Source organism: Geotrypetes seraphini, chromosome 4, assembly GCF_902459505.1.
Source record: "Geotrypetes seraphini chromosome 4, aGeoSer1.1, whole genome shotgun sequence".
In the NCBI taxonomy this organism is placed as follows: domain Eukaryota; kingdom Metazoa; phylum Chordata; class Amphibia; order Gymnophiona; family Dermophiidae; genus Geotrypetes; species Geotrypetes seraphini.
Window position 1 is genome coordinate 87,784,282 of NC_047087.1, and position 24,807 is coordinate 87,809,088.

The 24,807-nt window shown below is 43.6% G+C and overlaps 1 protein-coding gene across 2 annotated transcripts; it reads right to left on the reverse strand.

The window, feature by feature from the left end:
• Positions 1–421: 421 nt before the first annotated feature.
• Positions 422–23,850, reverse strand: C4H3orf52 (chromosome 4 C3orf52 homolog). Of its 2 annotated transcripts, none has more exons than XM_033943757.1 (6): positions 23,571–23,850; positions 21,423–21,549; positions 16,251–16,408; positions 6,857–6,927; positions 5,025–5,203; positions 422–1,520 (listed from the first exon to the last, which is right to left on the reverse strand). In XM_033943757.1, exons 1-6 carry the CDS (start codon positions 23,685–23,687, stop codon positions 1,513–1,515), a joined length of 660 nt encoding a protein of 219 aa, XP_033799648.1. In that variant the 5' UTR covers positions 23,688–23,850; the 3' UTR covers positions 422–1,512. The 2 variants fall into 2 exon arrangements, with proteins under 2 accessions (XP_033799648.1, XP_033799647.1); XM_033943756.1 differs by having other exon boundaries at positions 21,423–21,552; positions 23,571–23,846.
• Between the last annotated feature and the right edge of the window lie 957 nt (positions 23,851–24,807).

Consider the following 24,807-nt stretch of genomic DNA (forward strand, 5'->3'; position numbering starts at 1 on the left):
ACTGCCAGCACTAAAACCTACGCTATGCGTTTGTAAAAGAGGGGGTTTGTCTTAGTAGACTATGGGCTCCTTTTACGAAGACGCGTAAGGGCCCTAATGTGTGGAATAACGCGCGCTAAAATGCCCCGCACGCTAGCTGCCACCACCTCCTTTTGAGCAGGCGGTAGTTTTACAGCTAGCGTGCGCTAATCCGGTGCATGCGCTAAAAACACTAGCGCACCTTTCTAAAAGGAGCCCTATGAGTATCAATATGTTCAGTAATTTTGTGCTTTATAATAGTGAAGTTTCCACTTTTTGCCTTTCACAGGTACAAGATCCTTTATTCAAAATCCTTAGGACCAGGCATATTTTGGTTTTTGGAATTTTTCAGATTTTGGAATAATAATGTTAAGTTAGAAAAAGACAGACTGTAAAATTGCCACCAGACTTTTTTTTTTATTTCAAAACAAGGCAAACATTAAACACTTAAAGCACTTCAAACACAAGCATATTCCAAACTATTGGGACTGGAGCAATACCTTCAAACAGAAATGAAGTGTCAAATTTTGGTTTTCAGAATTTTGTACAAAAGATCTTGTATAGTTATGGTTTATTAATCTTGTCATACCGCTCGTTCATTTTACTGGTCCAAGCGGTTTACAAAGTACTATTAAATATTTTTTTAAAAAAATTATATATATATATATGAAGGAACTCCATTGTTAAATAGGATAGACCTAACCCATACAAACAGCAAACATACCAGAAAACATTCACTCCTAAATAAAATAATAATATTAAGATTTCACAGGATTGCTGACTGAGGATCCAGAACATTTAGAAGATATGAGTAATATCAGATTGATTCAAATCTTGTCCGAATGCTTCTTTAAAAACAAAACAAAACTGTTTTTTTAACATAATTTTGTATCTGTACTGACTTTATGCTCTACAGTCTATAATTTCATAGATTATAGTATCATAGTAACAGATGACAGATAAAAACCAGCATGGTCCATCTGATCTGCCCTGTAAGGTGGTTAGAGTTGTACCTGCTGCCTGTGTAAAACATGCATTTTGCCTCCTCTTTACCTTTGCTTAGGATTGTGCCTGCAGCTCCTTGCAGGTTACATTCATCTATGCCTTTTTTGATGTGTGAAAATCATTTGTTTTCTCTTAATTCCATCCTCTTGTTATATAGGGATCCTCTGGGCTTGCTTCTCAAAACTGCAGTGGTAGGTGCCCTACTTAATTGGTGATAAACAGCGTGGTAATTGACCATGTTGATAAAAACCAATTAAAAAGTAATTTTAAAAAAATGTAGGTGCCTACAAAGAACACCATTCAAGTCCCATCTATAAAGGCGCCTATCATGTACAGACTGTGTCAATTTCTGTTCACTTTGGGATTCAGTGAAACAAACAATTTACCAAAGGTGCCTAAACTTTGCACACAACTATAAGCTCTGTCATACTCGTATGTAAAATTTACTTTATTTTTGAAGTGGCTGAAAAATCGGTGTTCATCTTCTCTTCATAAAGCTGCAATAAAAATCCAATAATTTAATGGTTAGGGTAACTTTGTTATTTTAATCTATGAACACCAAGGAGCGATGTGTGGGAAATTCTACACTTATTTGTGTTTTGACATGCTCACTTTATCTTCTCAGTTTCTTGGTTCAAAAAATGTATTATAATTAAGAAAGAAATGTAGACATTTGGGTACTTATCTTAGAAGCTCTATACACATTTTAGAAATCCACAACCCACGACTTACTTTTAAATAGACTAGAAGAAAAAGGTTTAAGCGGCGCAGTTTTAGATTGGTTTAAGTCTTATCTTAATAATCGTACTTCTTCTGTAAATTTTAACAATGAAGACTCTACTACTTTTACTTCAACATTTGGAATCCCTCAAGGATCCATTTTATCTCCACTTTTATTTAACATCTTTTTATCGCCTTTATTAGAAACTTGTCAGGCCATAGGTTTTATTCCATATGCTTACGCTGACGATATCCAATTAATCCATCCTCTAGATCCCGAAAATGTCACAGACATTGCCTCCATAAACCATAAATTAGAACAAGTACACAATTGGTTGAACTCAAACAAATTGTCATTAAATATTAACAAAACCAAATCCATATTATTCAACTGGAAAAAAGACATACGCCTTGCAAAATCATTTCTTCTTAACAATCTTCCTATTAGTACTGAAGCATCAATTAAAATTCTTGGGGTTATACTTGACGACAGTTTATCCTACCATGATCATATCTCTTCCATAGTCAAAAACTGTTTTTTCAAACTTCGTCAGATAAGAGCCATCTCAAAATTTCTAAACCCTTCATCCATAAAAATCTTAATACACTCATTTATCATTGCAAAAATCGATTATTGCAACGCTCTATTCATCAATATCACTCAGAAGGAAAGAAGGCGACTCCAAATCATTCAGAATACGGCTATCAAACTTATCTATAATGCTAAAAAATTTGACCACGTATCCCCTCTGATGATTGACGCACACTGGCTACCAATAAATCATAGGATATTGTACAAAATTATATTTCTAATTTTTAAGACTTTAACATCTAGCGAGCCACAATTCATTTCAAAATCTCTGATTCCTTACAAACCACAACGATCCTTACGTTCATCAGAATCAAACTTACTAACTATCCCATCTCTAAAAATCATCGGTACACGGAGAGCAGACATCTTTACTGTAGCGGGTCCACAAGCGTGGAACTCCCTTCCTCAGTACATCAGAATGGAACACGACATCTCAGCTTTTAAAAAACTTTTAAAATCCTATTTGTTTAGGGATGCCTACGATCTTTAAAGCCCTAATGGATTTACTTTGTTAAAATTAATTTTCTCTTTGAGTGCCTTGTAACAAATTACCCAACCTTTCGTTTTTTTCCCTTTTTTCTTAAACCCTTATTGTAACTTTGCCCCCTTTCCCTCGCTTTCCTGTTAGTCATTATTGAAAATTGAAATTCACTGTTTTTAAATGTTTATTAATGTTTCTATGTTTTACGATATTATGTACATCGCTTAGAATATTTAAATAGGCGATATATCAAGAGTTAAATAAACTTGAAACTTGAAACTTGAAACTTTAGATGTATATATGGCATACATTTGTAAATCCTGATTTTTCAATGCCAGGATATATGTGCCTAAATCTCAAGCATGTGCATATGTCAAGGATGTGTGGTCTGAACAGGACTTGGGTCAGGCCAAAAAATCAGCGTTCAGTCCAAATTTCAGAAATGGAATGCACATCTATTTCCAAAAAGGTTCTTTTCCTTTTCTAAGACTACTTCAACTGAAATTATGAAGTTGACAGAGAGAGGAAACTAGAACTATCAGGGATGCGTGTAAATAGATTATATTTAGTTGAAATGGCAAACCTCTTTAGGAGGTGTGTAGCTATAAATATACAGATGATGAGGGGCACATTGGGACATGGAAGGGAGGAGGAGGGTTGCGTTTGGACAGGAAGGGAAGAAGAAGAGTCACGTTGCCACAGGAAGGGAGAGGCAGGACCCTGGTTCATAAGTACGAGTTTGACGTTGGGCGTTCTTAAACCAGGGACTGCATCTCCCTTCCTGTGGCACCATGACTCTTCTTGCTCCCTTCCTGTCCAAACGTGACCCTCCGCCTACCTTCCATGTCCCAACATGCCCCTCATCATCTTTCCCTCCGTTATGCGTACCAAATTCATGCCTCCTGCGGTTGTTTACCTTCTCTGGCCAGCTCCCCCTTTCCATCGCAGTTCTCTTTGCAAAGTCGTAGCCGCGGTTCCTGCACATGGCTGATCTGGCAGCCTGACCCTTCATGTCTCCTGCTGGTGTTTACCTTCTCTGGCCAGCTCTCTCTTCCCAGTGGCACTTCTCTTCACAAAACCGCAACTGCTGGTTCCTGCATTCCTGCCCTCCTGCCCCGGTGATACCCCCTACCCTCCACCCCCTCTAAGATACAGGCAGGAGGGATCCCAGGCCCTCCTGCCCTCGTCGTGCCCCCCCCCCATGATTGCCCCCAAACCCCTGCTTGGGTTGGGCCCATGTACCTAAGGCCCCGCCCACATTCTGAGGATGGTGGACTTGCTGGACGGATGGGCTTGGGACCCATCCGTCCGTCCAACTTTCTTAAGGTACCGAGGGGGTCCATAGGGTTCGAGGGATCGAGCGAGGGTTCGGGGGCGATTGTGGGGGGATGCGAGGAGGGCCTGGGATTCCTCCTGCCCATATCTTAGAGGGGGTAGGGGGTTTTGCTGGTGCAGGAGGGCTTGGGCTCCCTCCTGCCCCAATGTTGTCGGGGGGGGGGGGGGTGGCTCGCCGGGTCAGAATGGCCTGGGCTCCCTCCTGCCCAATCAAGGAGGGGGGGTGGATTACAGCAGGAGAGATTGGCTATCTCTCTTGCTGCGATAGTGATCCCAAGTGCCGCAGTTGGCGGCACTTCAGGATCATTATCGCGGCAGGGGAGATGAGCCATCTCTCCTGCTGCGATGGTTGTGGTGGAGGGTGTGCAGGTTGCTGGGGCTGCTGAGCTGATCACGGCAGCTGCGATCAGCTCAGCGGCTCCTTTTTCGGCACTTATACCTATTTTGACTTGGTCTAAGTCAAAACGTATAAGTGCCAACTAGGCAACCTGTCAAATGTTTTGGTTATACCTGCTGTACCACTATGTCTAGATTGGCCCACCTCCCGCCCTTTCCCCTCCTCTAAAAACACCTCTTTTCGCTCTATGCGTTTAGAGGCAGAGGAAAGACCTAAGTTGGTTTTAGATACATCTAAAACCAGCTTTGGTTGCCACTTTGTAGACGGGTTTTTTTTTTTTTAAATTATGAGCCCCTTATTGTCTAATGTCTTCCCCTGGATTTTAATAGTCTTAACATTGTACACCGCTTAGACAATTTATTTAAGGCATTATATCAAATTTTAAATAAAACTTAAAAATTTAAAGATGATGCATGCAGAACAAAGTTTAAATGAAACTTAAAAATTTAAAGATGATGCATGCAGAACATACTTACAAGAGAGCGTCAGGGAGGATGCATCAAGCATCACTGATTTGCAGTCAGATTCTTCTTGATCATAGATATCTTGGCGCAAAACCCCACTCACAAACTCTTCACTCATGGTGTACTTCAGAAAACTATCTTCTGTGGGTACTGAAAACTCTAATCTATAAGAAGCAGTTGTATTTTCTTCACTGAAAGAAACAGCCACAATAGTGTCATTAGCAAAAGCACAGCCAGATCATTTTCTTCTTTCTGTTTGGTCACATTTCTTAACTGAATAGTGAATATTAAAATTGCTGCCAAATATTGCAGCATTTGTAGAAAAATCTGTGGATTTACCTCTCAGGCATAGACAGGCAGGAGTCCCTTTTTTAATTTTGGAGGGGGAAATTCAGTATAAAGTACAGTAGAGCAAGGGTATCTAAACTTTTTCAGTAGTGGGTCACATGATCATGCCCAGTAGCCCATTCTCACGGTGGCCAATTCAGGTCACTAATACCTGTCCAAAATCCATATCCACCAAAAACTTATGCTAAGCTTCAAAATCATGCAAGCTTGCTAAAAATTGCAAGGGGATTATGCAAGTGGCAGCCTTGAATTTAGGGATGGAAAGCTCAAGGCGAAGGGTCACTGGAAGCGCGCTCTTAAAGCAGGAGCCACACAGTAAAAGGCAGTGTGTCTTGTCGAATCTAGTTTTGCAGAAAACACTGATGGGATGTGCAGGTGGTGGTCTGGACAGAATGTATGGCACAACGACAGAAAACAGATAGGAAGGGATACCTATGTGTAAAGTTTTGTGAGGAAGAGTGAGAATTTTATGTTGATGCTGAATGAAAAAGGGGGTAATGTGATCAAACTTTCTGGCATGAGAAAAAAAATCCCTAAAGCTGTGTTTTGGACTGATTGCAAGTGGCATAAAGCATTTGTGTGAGGCCAGAATAAATGGTATTGCAATAACCAAGGCATGAAATTAGGGTAACTTCAAAATTCAGAAAAGAGTGCTCAGTGTGGAACTATCATAATGCAATACAACAGGACTTCATTAGCAGTGTCACCTGAAGGATTGTTCACATGTGACTTACACACATTGCTTATAAGGCACACGTGAGCATTGGCCATTGCTGGAAGCAGGATACTAAGCTAGATAGACCATTGGTCTGACCCACTATGGCTATTCTTATATTTTTATGCTCTTACGTTATTCAAGGTTTTCTTCTACCTACACTAAATATTAAATATTTGTTTAGCAGTTCTACCTTTTCCTCATCACTTACCACATACTAGTCTTTGGCATTTTTCAGCATTATGATTCCACCTCTGACTTTCCTTCTCTTTTAGTAATTTCTGAAAAACATTTTGTAGACTTGTTTGATGTCTAAACTGTGCTGGATGGATTTTGGAATAAGAGATGTGACATATATAAAATGTTGTAAAATAATAAACACTCCAGGGATGTAATCTGGATTAGAATAATTCATTACCTGTTTTTAATTACTGATAATGGTCAGTAAGAAAAAATAAAATCCAATCAGCATCTACCTCATTCAAGCCAGGCACTTTTGCCCTTTTCACAAAAATAGAATGATCTATTATAATAAAGGGAGCAGAAAAGGCAAGAAACGCCAGCAATGGCAAATCTACACCATTCATTTGATGAAACACATTATCCGTCAGTGAAATCAACAATGTTTCAGTACTATGATTGCTATGAACTTTAGAATGGAAAATGTCCAAACCACCCCTTGATCTCCAAAGAAAGAGGATGGCCTTGCCAAGATAACCTGCTCTGTGATTTTAGCAAGAATTAACCTAATTCTTATGCATGTCATGCTATTGATTCTTACCTGAAAGAAATCACATTGGCAGATTTGAAGTAGTGTTTCAGGGCTGGGGAGGATTTGTAGACTTCTGTAATCTGACAAAGAAAAAGATTAAATGTTTTCTTCATGAAGAAACATGAATGTTTATTACCATATACAGTATACTCGAATATAAGTCAAGACCCCCATTTTCAGGGCCGCCATCAGAAATTTCTGGGCCCCTTACTGAGCAATCCTATTGGGCCCCCCATGCACCCTTTCCCCCCCCCCCTTCTTCCATGGGCCGAATACACACATACTTTTCTGCTAATGCTCCACCTAAGCCAGTCCCTTAAAATCTTCTCACGTCCATTGGGTGATTTGGCATAGAGGAGATATTCATAAAAAGAATTGTCCGTCAAGATCTTTACTCATAGACTGTGCCATTTGCTTTAAATCATCTTCCATCATTAATCCAAATTGCACAATTCTTTCTCTGTCTTTGCCTGAATGACATCTGGCCACATTGTTGGATCCTTCGTCAACAAATTTATGAGCAGGTGCGGAGAACGTATTTTTAAACAAATGTAGTTTATCCTTTTACTCCTTATGTAATTTTAATCATCTATGGATATGTTTGTATGTTTATTGTTCAAATGGTTTTATTTATTTCCCAAAATTTATTTTTGTCATATGCATTGAAAATATTTGATATTGCGTTTAAATCAAAATCTCAATAAACTTGAAACTTGAAACGAGTGCCCGTGAGATTGTGGGAGGGTTAAATACTCAAAACTTAGAAGAATAACAATTTACTTAAAGTTTTTGCTACGCCAGCTTTCTGGTATCTTTACATCAGTGGCGTACCAAGGGGGGGGCGGGGGGGGCGGTCCGCCCCGGGTACCAAGCCCTGAGGGGGTGCTCCCGGTCCGGTCCAGTTACCCCCCCCCTGCGCCGGGTGTCGCGTCTGGAAACAGCCTGCAGCAAGATCGCGATGCCAGAGATCTTTGCATGCTTCGACTGTTTCCTCCGCCACGGTCCTGCCCCTCTTCTGATGTCAGAGGAGGGGCGGGACCGCGGCGGAGGAAACAGCCGAAGCAGGCAAAAATCTCTGGCATCGCGCGATCTTGTTGCAGGCTGTTTCCCCAGGGCAGTAGCGTACCAAGGGGGGCGAGGGGGAGGTCCATCCCGGGTGCCGCCTTAGGGGGGGGTGCACAGCTGGCCCGGTCCCTATCGCGCTCCTACCCTCCCAGCGAAAGCAGCATCGGCGCCATTATCGAAAAAGGTAATGGCGCCAGGCCTTGGAGCACCAAGGCAGACCGATTCTCCCCCCTCCCAGCCGAAACCCCGCTGACCATCCTATCTCTCTCCCCCCCCCCAAGTGAACCTTTCTGACCCTCCCAGCGAAAGCAGCAAACCTCCCTCCAGTAGCGTCGGCTTTATCCTCCCTCTGCCGCATCACTGATGACGTCATCAGTAACGCGGCAGAGGGAGGAGAAAGCCGCGAAGGAGGTTTGCTGCTCTCGCTGGGAAGGTCGGAAAGGTTCACGGGAGGGGGGGGGGAGATAGGAGGGTCAGCGGGGGTTCGGCTGGGAGGGGGGAGAAGCGGACTGCCTCGGTGCTCCATTACCTTCTTCGGGCAGCAGCAGCGTTTACAATTCGCTGCTGTTGCCGGCTTCAGGCCTTGTTCTCTGCCGGGTCCTGCCTACTTCCAGTTTTCATGAAGACAGGACCCGACAGAGAGGAAGGCCTGAAGCGGGCAACATCAGTGAATTGTGAATGCTGCTGCTGCCCGATGAAGTTCAGGACATCGGGGAAGGAGCAGGGAGAAATCGGCTGCTGGCTTGGGGGTGAGGGTAGGGAAAGAATCGTGGAAGTGGAGAAATCGGCACGATGGCTTTGTGCAGGCTAGGGGGAGAGAGAAAGAAAGGAAAAAATAAAGAGGGGGGGCCAGGGGGAGAGAGAAAGAAAGGCAGAAAGAAAGAGGGGGACCAAGGGGAGAGAAAGAAAGGCAGAAATAAAGAGGGGGACCAAGGGGAGAGAAAGAAAGGCAGAAATAAAGAGGGGGTCAAGGGGGAGAGAAAGAAAGGCAGAAAGAAAGAGGAGGGCCAGGGGGAGAGAGAAAGAAAGGCAGAAAGAAAGAGGGGGACCAAGGGGAGAGAAAGAAAGGCAGAAATAAAGAGGGGGGTCAAGGGGGAGAGAAAGAAAGGCAGAAAGAAAGAGGGGGGCCAGGAGGAGAGAGAAAGAAAGGCAGAAATAAAGAGGGGAGCCAGGGGGAGAGAGAAAGAAGAAGGATCAGAAGAAGGACCAGAGACTCATGAAATCACCAGACAAAAAAGTAGGAAAAATGATTTTATTTTCAACTTAGTGATCAAAATGTGTCCGTTTTGAAAATTTATATCTGCTGTCTATATTTTGCACTATGGCCCCCTTTTACTAAACCGCAATAGAGTTTTTTAGCGCAGGGAGCCTATGAGCGTCGAGAGCAGCGTGGGGCATTCAGCGCAGCTCCCTACGCTAAAAACCGCTATCGCAGTTTAGTAAAAAGGGAGGGGGAATATTTGTCTATTTTTGTATAGTTGTTACTGAGGTGACATTGCATAAAGTCATCTGCCTTGACCTCTTTGAAAACCCGCGGAATATAAATGATAATTAACATTTTCTCTGCGTACAGCGTGCTTTGTGTTTTTAAAATTTTATTGTTGGTAGATCATTTTGACTTGGCCACAAAGGTAAGGGGGAGGGAGGGAGGGGAACTGCTGAAAGACATCTAATAATCCTTGCAGGCTTGACTGCAGGGAATTATTTTTGTAAAATCATGTTTTGTTATGTGACTGGCATTATCTAGACTTTAATTTCTATGAATGAATAGAATGAAAATGATATAAAATTACTTGCTTGTTTTTATGTGCGTGCGCTGAAGGAAAGTGGAGAGAGAGTGGGCTGAGGATGCTGAAGGGAAATGGGGAAGAGAGTGGGGAGAAGACGCTGATTTATAAATTGACAATTGTACAGAATATTGTTTCTTTTTATACTTTAATATAAACAATTCAAGGCTTGTGTGGATGGAATCAGGTGGTTTGCGGGGATGGGGACCGAGCTTACGGGGATTAGTCCAATAAAATTGTATTTTTTTATATCTCATTATTTGTTTTATTTTTATTTGTTAATTTATAAAGTGGTGATTGTTATGTATCAGTTTTTTCAAATTTACATCTACTGTCTTTATATTTTGCACTGTATTAGAGGACATGTGTTACTGTTTTTTGTGGTGTTGCATTGTATCCAGGGTCTGGTTTCTTGGCGGATCAGTTTAACTTTTGTCTACATATTTCTATTTTTAGTTTGTGATTATTCCATTTTGGGCGAGGGTGTATCTCTGTTCTGTGTGTATGAAAAAGACATAGTTTTCAGTTGGCATTGACTACAGGACCAATTGACTGTGCGGGATCTGGCTTGTTTAGTTTTACAATGTATGTGTTGGTGTTCTAGTGCTCACTGCAGTGTTTAAGATGCAGCCTTTTCCTAGGTACACTCTTGTGGTGCGATATGTAGATTGGTACTAAAAATCATATTTTTCATATAGATGGGGGGGGTGTCAAAAAATGATGGGCCCTGGGTGCCACATACCCTAAGTACGCCACTGCCTGCAACTACTCCATATGTACTTCTAATGTCATGACAATTTAGACATAATTTATGTTTTGTTATGTTTGGAATAATGGTTACATATATGAGGTTCAATAAAAGAAAATTTTCACTGCCTGTTTCTATTCTGACCATTTATTCCATTTCATGGTTATTGCAAAAAAAAAAAAAAAAAAAAATTTTTACATGGGGGGGGGGGGGGGGGGGGGTGTCAAAAAATGATGGGCCCCGGGTGCCACATACCCTAGGTACGCCACTGCTTTACATACAGTGGCGTACGTAGCATATGTAACACCCGGGGCCCATCATTTTTTGGCACCCCCCCATCTGTAAGAAAAACATGATTTTTAGTAACAAACCACACGTCACACATGAGTACCTAGGAAAAGGCAGCATCTTACATATTGCAGTGAGCAATACATCAATACACCCATTGTAAAACTAAACAAGCCAGACCAGCACAGATCAATTCTACACCGTCAATCCTAACAGAAAACCATGTCTTTCGAACACATAGAACACAGAAAACACCTTCGCCTAGTATGGAATATGTCATCACAAACTAACCCGTCACTCTTTTACAAAACTGTAGTGTGGATTTTAGCCACAGTGGTAACAGCCCTGATGCTCATAGAATTCTGAGCATCAGAGCTGCTACCACCACGGCTGGCGCTAAAATACGCTCCGCAGTTTTGTAAAAGGGGGGATAAAATAGAAATACACAGTTTCAACGCTCTAGCTCAGAGTTGCCCAAACTTTTTGAGCTTGTGAGCTACTTTAAAATGACCAAGTCAAAATGATCTACCAACAATAAAATTAAAAAACACAAAGCACACTATACGCTGAGAAAATGTTAATTATCATTCCTTTTCTGGTTTTTTTAAAGAGGTCAAGGCAGATGACTCTATGCATTGTCACCTCAGTAACAACCATACAAAAATAGACAAATATACCCTCCATCCTTTTTATTAAACCACAATAGCAGTTTTTAGCGCAGGGAGCTGCGCTGAATGCCCAGCGCTGCTCTTGACGCTCATAGGCTCCCTGCGCTAAAAACCACTATTGCGGTTTAGTAAAAGGTGACCATATTGTAAAATATAGACAGCAGATATAAATTCAGAACTGTGCATAGTAAGTGAAGGGAAGTTTTCATCTCTGGGAATTTACCCAGTTAACTATTAAGTTATTTGGGCAAATTCCTTTGAAAACTGTGGTAATACTGCCTCCACTTTGCTAAATTTAAAATAAAATCATTTTTCCTATCTTTGGTGATTTCATGAGTCTCTGGTTGCACTTTCTTCTTCTGACTGTGCATCCAATCTTTCTTCCCTTCTTTCAGCCTGTATGCTTCCTCTCCTCAACACCTCATTCCCTTCCCCAACTTTTTCTTCCTCTCTTCATGCCCCCTTTATTTTTTTTCTGTTTCTCTTCTTTCCTTCTGTTTTCCTGCCTGCCCCCTTTTTTTCTTTCTCCCTGCCGTTCCCCAAGCCACTGCCACTGCCGCTGCCATCGGGGAACAGGACCCACCAATGGATAACAGGCCCCAAAGCGACGCCGACGCATGCTCTCCCTGCTTCGGGCCGACCAACATTCCTCTCCCCGACGTCAATTCTGCCGTCGGAGAGGAAGTTCCGCCCAGCCAGGCAGCGATTAGCTGGCCCGAACTTCCTCTCCGACTGCAGAATTGACGTCGGGGATAGGAAGACTGATCGGCCTGATAGATTAGATCGCCAAGACAAAGTGAGTCCTGGATGATCGACTCACTTTGCCTTGGCAAGCTACTGGCGCCCCTGTCTTAGAACACTGCCTAGGACCCTGGGGGAGCCCAGGCCCCCTGTCAGCTCCGGGCCCCTGAATGCAGGACTGGTAGTACTGCCCTGAGGGCGGCCCTGCCCATTTTCCCTCCAAAAGGAGGAAAAATGGTTGACTCGAATATAAGTTGGGCGGCTTAATATTCAAATGCCCTGCCCTGTCGGGCCCCTCCCTGTCATGCACACAGCCCTCTTCCCTTCCCTCCCTCCCTGTCCCCCCTCCCTGCCCTGTCCATCATACCTCCTCTGCTGCTGGAATCCCTGGTGGTCCAGAGGTGTAATAGGTAGGAGCAAACTTTCCACGCTCCTGCCCTACTACTAACCTGGTCGGTCGCTGCTGTGAGTTCTGGCTTCAGCCGCTGAGCACTACCGAGCAGGAGCGCGTTTTGGTGCTGCTGCTCGGCGCTGAGCAACTTCCTGAATGGCTCCCATGAATTTTCGCAACAATTCGGAGGCACCATTCAGGAAGCCGCTTTACACCAAGCAGCAGCACCTAAGCGTGCTCCTGTTTGGTACTGCTCAGCGGCTGAAGCTAGAACTCACAGCAGCGACCGACCAGGTTAGCAGTAGGGCAGGAGCGTGGAAAGTTTGCTCCTGCCTGTTACACCTCTGGACCACCAGGGATTCCAGCAGCAGAGGAGGTACGATAGGCAGGGCAGGGAGGGGGGACAGCATTCAGGGCCTGGCGGCCCAGTGGAGGCCTGCAATAAGTCTGGGAGGGGGAGAGGGGTGCTGGTCCAAATATAAACGGACCCCCATTTTTTTGGCCCCCAAATCCTGGTTTATATTCAAGTATATACTAGAGAGTTGCATGGGGATAGAAATCCCACCCATCCCCGCCAGGATCCTCTCCGTCCCCACCTGTCCCCGTCAGGATCCTCTCCGTCCCCACCTATCCCCACAAGGAATTACCTTAATCCCCGCCCGTTCCCATAAAAAGCAGCAATTACTTCTGACAGGATCATCAATTCCACAGTTTCTTTTGTGTTTGCGCTGCTGTTTTCCTTGTAGAATCTCTTTGGTGGAACCCTTTTTTTGTTTTCTGTTCAGGTAATTAACTTATAAACCCCTTCTTTTACTAAGGCTGATATGTCCATTATATTATATGGATGAACCCTGCTTCCAAAGCCTTCCAGCCCCGTGGGAGTCCCGTTGGCTAAAGGGGAGTCCCGTGGGAGTCCCGTGGGCTAGAGGGGGGTCCCCATGGGAGTCCCATGGGTTAGGGGGGGATTCCTGCGGGACCCCCACGGGACCCGCGGGATTCCCACGATCCCCATTCCTGTGCAGACCTCTAGTATATACGGTAATCTATTTCTATACTGAGCAAAGAAAATGGTCACCCACTGCTTTTATTTTCTATCTAATTTACACTAGCAGTTTCTGGTGCATGGAACTGCGCTGAATGCTCTGTGCTGCTCCCGATGCTAATAGAGTTCCTATGAGTAACGGGAGCAGCGCGCAGCATTCAGTGCGGCTCCCGGCACTAAAAAAACGCTAGTGGGGGCTAATTTTATCTCAGTATTTATCACTATAGAAATGATAAATAATAGTAGTAATATAAATCATTTACTCCCTATAAAGATCCAAAGTGACTGACATAAATATAAAAACAAAGTAAATGGTAGCAATCAAGTAGAATACTCCTTATAGTAATTTAAATAATAACACTGTATTCAAGGACATACTATTCTTAAAAGACTTCACTTGCAGATCTCAATTCCTATGAGCATTGGAACTGTTACTACCGCGGCCGGCGCTAAAAACCGTGTTAAGGTTTTGAAAAAGGTGGGGTTTCATATCTTTTTGAAGGTATGGTCTCCAGAATCGTATACAATATTCTAAACTAGTTTTTAAGCCCGTTACATTAACGAGTGCTAGAATAGATGTCTGTCTGTATGTCTTTCTGTCTGTCCGTCTGTCTGTCTCTCTCCTTGGCCGCTGTCTGGTTGTTTTGTTTTTTTTCCTTTCTCTCTCTCCTTGTACGCTGTCTGTTTTCTTTATCTCTTTCTCCTTGGCCGCTGTCTTTCTATCTGGGGGTTTTTTTTCTCTCTCTCATTTGGCTCTGTCTGTCTTTTTTTTTTCTCTCTCTCTCTCTCTCTTTGGACGCTGGCTGTCTGTCTGTCTCTTTCTGTCTGTCTCCTTGGCCCCCTATCTATTTGTCATTCTTTCTTTTTCTCTCTCTCCTTGGCCACTGGATGTTTTGGGGTTTTTTTGCCTCTCTCTCCTTGGCTGCTGGCTATGTGTTTTTTTTCTGTCTGTCTCTCTGGCACCCTGTCTGTTTGTCTTTTTTTCAGTCTGTTTCTCTCCCTTGCCCCTTCTATTTTCCTGGCCCCCTGTCTTTCTTTCTGTATGTGTCTTTGTATTTATGAAAACCCCCTACTCAAAACCCACATAGATATACAGTATATGAAATAAATTAAGTTATGGAAAAGTCTCGTCCAGTTTCCATGGGTCCGGAGGCGATGGGTACCCGCTGGCAGCTCCTTTCCCTTCCCATGCCTGACGGTGGCCGCACGGACCGAGCAGCCTGAGCCCCAACCATCCGCTTCCCCTCCCCAGCTGGAAATTACCTTCAGAGGCGTCCTCCGAGTCCGGACGATAGAAGGGGCGGATTTGAACTCTCCGTTCGCCGCTCCCCCTCCCACCCCAGCCTCGCTTGCTCCTCCATCCATGCTGTGGAACAGCCCTCCATTCGCCGGGAAGGAGTCAAGGCGGAAACAAAAAAAAAGCCACCGCCGAGATGGTGATCCAGGGCGCCCGGGTAATGGTGTAGGCCACATGTGCCTCTTCCCCCTCCTGCCAGCTCCAGGGTTCTCTCTAGCGAAGGTTATTTTTAAGTGTAAAGGTGCCGCGGCGGCTCCTCTCACGATCGCCGCCTGTGTCGGAAGCCTTTAACTTAAAAATAAACTGGAGTGCAGTTTTTCCTGAGGTCTGTGCGAGCAGGAAAGCCAGCGCTTTCCAATTTATCTGGCGGCCACTGGAAAGCTAAGCGCGCATACGCACTCTGCCGACCAAGGACCTATAGATCATGGATCAGGGAACACGGCCGGTAAGAGTGCGCATGCGCGCTTAGCATTTTATTATAGTAGATGAGGTCTCATCAGTCTTATACAGAACTGAACCTTGAGGCACACCACTGGTAACATCCCTTTCCTCAGAGCAATCTTCATTGACCACTACCCACTGTCGCCTTCCACTGAACCAGTTTCTGACCCAGTTCGTCATTTTTGGGTCCATACCAAGGGCACTCAGTTTATTTATTAGACACATGTGAATACTATCAAAGGCTTTGCTAAAATCTAAATACACCACACCTAGCGCACTCTCTATTCAATTCTCTGGTCACCCAGTCAAAGAAATTGATCAGATTTGTCTGACAAAACCTGCCTCTAGTTACGTGAATCCATGTTGTACAATTTGGGTAACTCTTCCCTTCTTCATTAGGATTTAAGATATTTATCTTTGACCCTGCAGAAGGAGTAATTGGAGGAAAGCATTTTGTTTTCATTCAGTTTATGGGGACTATTCTTTGGATGTGAGAGTTAGAAACTTCTTGGATTTCATCATGGTACCAGATGGATTTACAATTTTTTATTGAAGATAGAGATTCATCAGGCTTTTCTCCATTGGTCACTGTATAATCTTATTATTGAATCCATTGGTCACTGCATAATCTTATTGTTGAGTCATGTTTTTGCCATATAAAGATCTCTTATGGAGAAATACTTCTTTCATAGATTTACAGTAAGATAACATTTGTTGGTATGTTTTTCTGGTTGATTATAAGGGAAAAAATGCATTTTTGGCAGTGAATTCATAAGATATTTTTTGTACCTCATATTGTATGTATGCTTGTTACCATCTTCATTGATTTTCTGCTGTACAGTGTTGGTGGTATTACAGCCCATGTTGTTCCTGTGAGTCCTCAGTGAATACAATCTATTTTGCATAGGAAACCAGCAAGTGACATCGGCTCTTACCCTTTCATTTATTTTGTCAGACACTGAGTTATTTTCCTCTGGTTCAGATAAGAGTATTTCGGATGGAATACACAGATTAATTACTCTTATTGTTCCTGTGTAATTTTGACTGAATGGTGAATCAAGAGTTAATATTTCATCTTCATCTATGTAAACCGCTGTAAAGAAAAGAAAAAGAGAGGTCCATTAGTGGGACAGCATGGTCAGACCAAGGCCAAATTCTTCTCTTCAATGCTTTTGAAGCATTACCTTGCTTAGTTCCAGCAACCCTGCTAGCAGCTTCCTATGCTTTAAATTACCATAGACTTATTTACATTGCATTCTCTCTCTCCCTACTCTATCCTATCATAATATATGATTTATCAAGAAAAAGTTGTGTATTACATTAACTTCGTTTTACTTTTTACTCTATTTACTCTTTTTACTCTATTTACATTGTAACCTAGGCCTCCTCTTGTGTCTGTTTACTTTCTTTAGTAACATAGTAACATAATAGATGACGGCAGATAAAGACCCGAATGGTCCATCCAGTCTGCCCAACCTGATTCAATTTAATTTTTTTAAATTTTTTCTTCTTAGCTATTTCTGGGCAACAATCCAAAGCTCTACCCGGTACTGTGCTTGGGTTCCAACTGCTGAAATCTCCGTCAAAACCTACTCCAGCCCATCTACACCCTCCCAGCCATTGAAGCCCTCTCCAGCCCATCCTCCCCCAAACAGCCATATACAGACACAGACCGTGCAAATCTGCCCAGTACTGGCCTTAGTTCAATATTTAATTTTATTTTCTGATTCTACATCCTCTGTTCATCCCACGCTTCTTTGAACTCAGTCACCGTTTTCCTCTCCACCACTTTTGAAGGCCTGCCTTACCCCCTTGAAGGTCTGTCCCTTCCCTTGAAGGCCTGCCTGTCCCCCCCTAAAGGCCTGTCCCCCCCTTGAAGACCTGTTTGCCTGTTCCCCCTGAAGGCCTGCCTGCCTGTCCCACCCCGAAGGACTGCTTACTCCCCCCCAGAAGGCCTGCGTGTTCCCCCTGGCCTCTCACCCCCCTCGGCCTCCCTGCACTGTTTACCTTCGAGGAACAGCCTGCAAACAAGATTGCGGTGCTAGCAATCTTTGTACTGCTTCAGAGCTATTTCCTCTGTCGCGGTCCCGCCCCTCATCTGATGTCAGAGGAGGGGTGGGACCGCGACAGAGGACACAACTCTGAAGCAGAACAAAGATCGTTAGCACCGCGATCTTGTTTGCAGGCTGTTCCTCGAAGGTAAACAGTGCGGGGAGGCCAGGGGGGTGGAATCCAGATGCTGGGGTGGGGGGAGCCGACAACAGCACTTCCTGACTGACCCTCCCCTCTCCACTCTAAAGCAGGTGCGGCAGCTGCCGGCCAGCAAGAGCAGCGCTGCTGCTTCTGCTTTAGGGGGCGAGGGGGGAGGGTCAGGCGAATCGGGAAGCCGATTGTTTTTTGTTTTGAATCGATTCGAATCATGAATCAGGCAGCACTAGTGACCACTGCCCTGGACCCACCCCCAGGCCTGTCCATCTCTAACCCCTGCAGCCTGCTTTGATTGGGCAGGAGGCAATCCTCGCAAGCGCGGATTGCCTCCTGTCCAACGCAATTGATAGGAGGCTTTTCAAAACCCAGACAAAATGCTGGGTTTTGAAAAGCCGTCCGGACCCCAGACATGTCCTCAAAAGGAGGACATGTCCGGGGAAATCCGAGCAACTGGTAACCCTACTTACACCAATGTGTCCCTTGCCCTCTCTCCTTCTTCCCTTCACTGTGTTCAGTATTTCACTTCCTCTTCCTTCATCCCCTAGGTTCAGCAACTCTCTTTCTCTTCCCTTCTCTCTTCTCCTCCCTGCAGGTCCAGCACCTCTCTCCCTTCCCTTCAGCTTGTCACCCCCCCCTGCAGGTCCAGCCCTACACCCTTCCCCCCACATGTCCAGCAACTCTGCATTCTTTTTAGCTCTAGCCACCCCCCCCTTGCAGGTTCAACATCCTCTTTGTCTCTTCTCTCCAGCTACAACCCCTATCTCCCTTTCCCTCCAGCCCATGTCAAGCACCTCTCTCTCCCCTTCCCTTTAGCTCTGTAACCAGCCAGACAGCCAGTACCCCCTCCCGCCCCTATGGGTCATAGCAGCAGAATTTCCTCCCTCACGAGTCTAATTGCCCCCCCCCATGCAGGTACATCAGCAGTGGTAACCCCTCACAAGGGTTGGCATCTCTATGCCTTGCTCCCCTTTCGCTGAGTGCCTATTTTACCTTCAGGAGCCTCAGTAATACCACGGAAAAGAATCTTCAGAGGCCTGCTCTGGGGCTTTCCATCTGCCAAGTCCCTTGGGACACGGCAGAAGGAAGGCCTCAGATCAGGCTTCTGAAGATTCTTCTTCATGGCATGGCTGAGGCTCCTGAAAGTAAAATAGGTGCTGGATGAGAAGGGAGCTGGGGAGGAAGGTTTAGAGATGCAATTTTTAAATACTTTTTACTGCTCCCATGGGGCAATAAAAGGCCTTGCTCCTGTTCTCACTGTTAACCAGCTGCAATTTTTCCCATTCTCATGGATTAACTGCGTTTTACCACATTCTCTACCCCAGGTACCACAGTTAGATTGTGAGCCTGCCAGGACAGATAGGGACAATATTTTAAAGAGTACCTGATTACTATTCAATGCATTGTATTCAATGTATTGTAAACCACTTTGGGTGAATCTCTTCATGAAAAAAAGGCGGTTAATTAATCCAAATAAATAAATCAAAAATTTGCAGTTGGGACAGAGAACTTCAGGGTCTTCCAGGGCACAAGAACTTGCAAGCCTATGCTGAATTTTCTTTGTAGAAATTCTTCAGCAGGGTAGAGCTGGTCATTTTATAGTGACAAGCTCTGATTGAGGCACATGAATGATGGTGGTTTTTTAGTGCTGCTTAAAATGTCATGCCATAGGCAGTGATTACATTGTGGTACTGTGGCAAAAATATCCAAAAAGACTTGGATACTGTGAAAAACCAACTATAGTAAATAACACTTCCACAATGGTCGAATGCACACTGCCTGATGGTATGTTGAAAATCGCGGTGCAGATTGAGAAATCAATTCTCAGCAGAGGAAAAAGCCTCAGACAAGGGCCCCCCCCCACCTCCACAATGGTGGAATAGCGGTGGTAGGGCGTTCACCTCACAGGCTAAAAAACCTCCTTTAATTAAAAAGACACTGCTCTGCTTTAAGGTATAAACAAAAATGAATATACTCTATGATAGATGAAAAAATTCAACTTATCTTGACTGATCTTGACCGATCAATCAGTCAAGATAAGTTGAATTTTTTCATCTATCATACAGTATATTCATTTTTGTTTAAAGCAGTGCAGTGTCTTTTTAATTAAAGAAGGTTTTTTAGCCGGTGAGGTGAACGCCCTACCACCGCTATTCCATCATTGTGGAGGTGGGGGGAGGGGGCCCTTGTCTGAGGCTTTTTCCTCCGCTGAGAATTGATTTCTCAATCTGCACCGCGATTTTCAACATACCATCAGGCAGTGTGCATTTGACCATTGTGGAACTGTGGCAAAAATATGCCATATAATTTATTTTCAGGCCAGTGGAAGGCATAGTTTATTCGTATTTATCAACTAATGGTCATAAAAGTAATCAGAGCTAAAATACATCTTACAGATGTTAACAGGAAAGTGAACAAAAAATAAGAGTGAGAAGACTGTGAGGGGATATGATAGAGACTTTCAAAATACTAAAAGGACTCGACAAAATAGAACAGGAAGAATCGTTATTCACGTTGTCAAATGAGACTTGGACAAGAGGGCACGGGCTGAAATTGAGGGGTGACAGGCCCAGGACGAATGTCAGGAAGTTCTGTTTCACACAGTGAGTGGTGGACGTTTGGAATGCTCTCCCGGAGGAGGTTTGATGGAAACCTCCATTATTATTATTAGGTTTTTTTTATGTACCGCCTATCAAGGTTATCTAAGCAGTTTTGCAATCAGGTACTCAAGCATTTTCCCTATCTGTCCCGGTGGACTCACAATCTATCTAATGTACAAGTTTCAAGTTTAATTATTCTTAATGAATCACCTATTTTAAATCACTAAGCGATGTACAAAGCCTTAATACATACAGATTAATACCTTAACACTTACAAATTAAATATTATTGGCAATATAAAATAAAAAATTTTTAAATACTAAACATACTTAATTACATACGTATATTAAAATGTTAGTTAGGGTATAGAGACATACTTGAATTGTGAGGATAAATAGGAAAGAAATTACAATAATTGGATAGGAAAGGAAGAGTAATAACAAAGGAAAAAACAAATAGGAAGGGGAAGTAAGTTTATAGATAAATAAAAAAGCATGATAAACTATTAAGAATCATATGCATCTTTAAAGAAGAATGTTTTTAGTGTTTTTTTAAAAATGGATAAATCTTTTAATTCCCTAATGTGTTGCGGTAAGAGATTCCAAGACTGAGGAGCAATAACAGAGAACATGTACCTGGGGCTATGGAGGATTAAGTGACTTGCCCAGGGTCACAAGTAGCAGCGCTGGATTTGAACCCACAACCCCAGGGTGCTGAGGCTGTAGCTCCAACCACTGCGCCACACACTCCTCCTGGGATTCAAGTGCAAGTTGGATGCACACCTCCTTGCAAATCACATTGAGGGATACGGCTAAATATGGTCATCATAAGGGAACACCTAGGTCTCCATCAAGGAACACCTAGATTGGCCTCCGCGTGTGCGGGTCACCGGACTGGATGGACCAAAGGTCTGATTCGGTGAGGGCATTTCTTATGTTCTTATGCTTGAAAGAGGCAGCAGTTATTGATATACAGTGATCTAGAGAAAAGAAACAAACTGTAGGAGTTTGTTTCTTAGATATAAAAAGAATTCCTAGCGCCTAGAAATTGCTTCATTGATGGTATATAAACATGAATTGTAGCATAGAAGGAAACACTTTGGCCCTCTTTTACTATGGTGCGCTAATCAATTTAGTGTGCGCTAAACGCTAACGTGTGCATGTTGGTCTGGATGCATTAGCGTTTAGCGCGTGCTAATTCGATTAGCGCGCGCTAATTGGTTAACGCACCTTAGTAAAAGAGGGGGGTTTATCTTGGTGTATATTTAATGCATAAAGTAAATCAAAATTGAACAGTACATACCTGAATACAGAACTAAACTAATTGTGGTTAATATGATAATAAATAAAAAAATGGATACTATGACCATCCACAGCTGGCACTTCCAGACAACAATTTGCGTGCACGAGTCTCTCCAAGTCATTTTCTTCTTCTTTCAAAATAAAAGAGAACAATTTATTGTTTGAGCTGTTTTTTGGAGCCCATCATCCAGATCAGTCAGAAATAGGGTGAGACATGGACATGAACCTTCACTCCCAATTGCTCAGGGATTTATCTCTTCCTAGCTTTCTTGGTCTAGTCATCAATGATTGTCCTGGGCTGAGGCTGTACACCTGGGCTTCTTCAATTAGGAGCAGTCTAATGGTTAGTACAGTGGGTTGATAATTGGGGGAACTGGGTTCAGTTCCCACTGTGGCTCCTTGTAACCCTGGGCGACACCCAACTCCCCCTTTCCCCCCAGGTACAAAACTTAGATTGTGAACCCACTAGGGTCAGAAATGGTATCTGTATGTATTATTTCAGTGTTTCACAAACTGTGTGTCGAACGAGATTTCAGGTGTGCCGCCAAATGCTGGGGAGCAGGAGAGGCGCCTGCTGACTGCCTACAGGATATGCCTCTCACGGCGAAAGGCACATCCTGTAGCCTGTCAGTCAGTGCCTCTCCTCCTCTCTGGCAACTCTCCTACTCTCCAGGCCTCTTCTTTTTCTGCATCCCGCACTGGCGGCTCAGTGCCCCATCTGGAAGGCCTCCGCACATGCGCGGACGTCAATGGGATGATATCATGCATGCATGTGATGTCATCGCATCGATGTCTGCACACTTTCAGGTGCTCTCTAGCCCGCCGCGAATCACAAAGTTTGCGAGATACAATATTATTTAAATTGCTTTGGTTGTACAACAGAAAAGTGGTATATAAAGAATCTAATAATGGGCCTTAATTCTGTTTTCAAGATGTCACTTGTTCATTGACTGGAGCTCTCTTGTCCAACCTGGAAAGTGGAAGACTTGATCTGGGAGGTGAACCCAAATCTTTCCACATGGCTGTGCACATCACTAGAATTGAGCCACAGAGCCAACTCGTAAACAATTTCTGTAAGTACTTCTGTTCTACACCCAGGACCATGAGGAATCTCTTAATATGCACAGTACAAAAGTAACTTATAGCAAAATGCTGAAGTTTAGAATTTATATGTTTTTAGTGTTCTCTTGGTATCAAAATCACATCACTATCACCCTGATGCAGAAGTGTTTTTTTGTGCCTCCACTTCATACATATGATTGTACAAAGGAAATCAATTAATGAATTAATTCTAGTCTTAATTTATCCACAAGTACATTCACATGCATTCAGTTCAGCCATCAGAAAGAAATTTGGACAGCTATAAAAAAAGTCAGTGAGAAAACTTGTAGAATTTGGGTTGGGGGTAGAGAGAAGAGAGAGAGAAATGAGTTACGGATAAAGAAAAAGAGACCTTCATAAATACTGTGAACAAGTGAGAGGTACAGAGGGAGGGGACAAAAAGCTGTAGAGATCACGGAAGCATGAGAAAAAAAAGACCTTTGGGAGAGAGGTTTATATTTTCCATGGACACACATTCCTAGAAGGATTTTGCTTTTGTCTGCGATGTAACTGGAATGACCTTTCTGTTTTGCTCCTTTTCATTTCAGGGTGTCTGAAAACAGGAAGTGAAGGCAGTGCCCTTGCTTATAGAAAGTTTACAGTTGGCCAGAGAAATCAAAGGCTCTAGTAATAAAAATGTTTCTTTTACGGATTTAGAAATGAGGATGAAACCCTTGTTGGCCTCTTATATTGGATTTATAGGGTTCCCTTACTGAAACAGTCCAACTAGTTAGTTAGTTCAACTCTCTGAACTTATCTTGAGACACATGAAAACTCTCTGAATCAGACGGTAGGCTAATTCAAGTGTGAATTTTTCTAGACACAGAATTACATATTTATTGAGTGCCAAGATTTTTCATATGCCCTGTTTCTGTCCTCCCCCAGACTTTGTTAACTATCGCAATGCTGAAGAGAAAACCTTTGATACATTTAACTGATCTTTCAATACATATTTTCTAGAATTAAGTTCTTTCTTGATAGAAAGATGATATTAGAAATGTTTCTATTACATACTCAGTATAGGGAACACAATTTCTTAGAATCTTACCTCCTCAGTAGTATTGAGTAAAGGCTCACTGACAACAATTTCAACCTCTGATCTCTCTCCATGTTCTGTCAGCTCCATGGTCTGCCATCCGTCTGCGCTGGTCTTTTCTTCCACCATTACACAACCCAACAGCACAGTCTTCTCTAGGTGGTAATCTTATTGACTGTGGAATTAACTTTTGAGTAGGGAATGGCAGCACTGTTTCCTGATATCCTGAGCATCTGGTTTATTTACATACAGATACAGTGCCTTCCCTACAATGCTGACGTTGGTAGGTAGTACAGCGTTCCTGTAAAAGGAGTGGCTGGCACAGCTTGCACACTAATCAAGGTTGGGAAAAAGGTGTATAAGATGTAAAAAAATGTTAATATGCCTGCTGAGAATACAGGAGGCCATGGTTACTGATTCACCCTGAAACGTAACCCAACCTCCCTTGATCTTCCTGTCTGGCTGCTTTCTATATATTAACTCTCTGAGCTTCCAGTGAGCGGCTGCAGACTTTATTTGCATTCTTTTTGTAATGACTAAGTGCTAGATTCACAAAGCAAACCGATCGTATACCAATTGGTTTGCGAGCCCTTTGCGACCCGATTTCCCTCCGACCCGATTCACTAAAGTGTTTAGCGATACCCTACCGATCTGTGCATGCAAATGAGGAAAATGGCATGCAAATTGGGGAGGGCAGCGATTCACTAAACACTTTAGCTAACACCGATTGGGCCTGCCGATCAGAAAAGAAGTGACTGCTGAAGACCAGTCGCTTCTATCCTGGCCAACCCTCCTACCCTCTTCTGCCCTTTAAAACCACGGGCTCGCAATGCTTTTTAGCAGAGCAAGCCCGTGGTTTTAACCCAAAATCTGCCTTTGCCGCTGCCATCAGGTCTGATGCTACCCTCCCCGTCCCCGCAAATATGGTAGGAGGGATGCCAACTCCCTCCTGCCATCACAAAACCGCCATCGGCCGGGCCTGGACCACCCCTCTCTATACCTTACTCCAGGCTCTTAAAATTATGGCAGGAGGGTTCTCACTCCCCCCTGCCATATCTACTACTACTAACACCCCCTCCCAACAAGTGTCCCTAACTCCCCTCCCTCCCCGAACCCCCCCCCCCCCAAATTGACCCGCTGCCGCGTTTAAAAAAATTATGGCAGGAGGGTTCCCACTTCCTCCTGCCATCAGTCCCACCCACCCAAAAACTAACAGCAGGATGAATGCCAACTTCCTTCTGCCAACCCC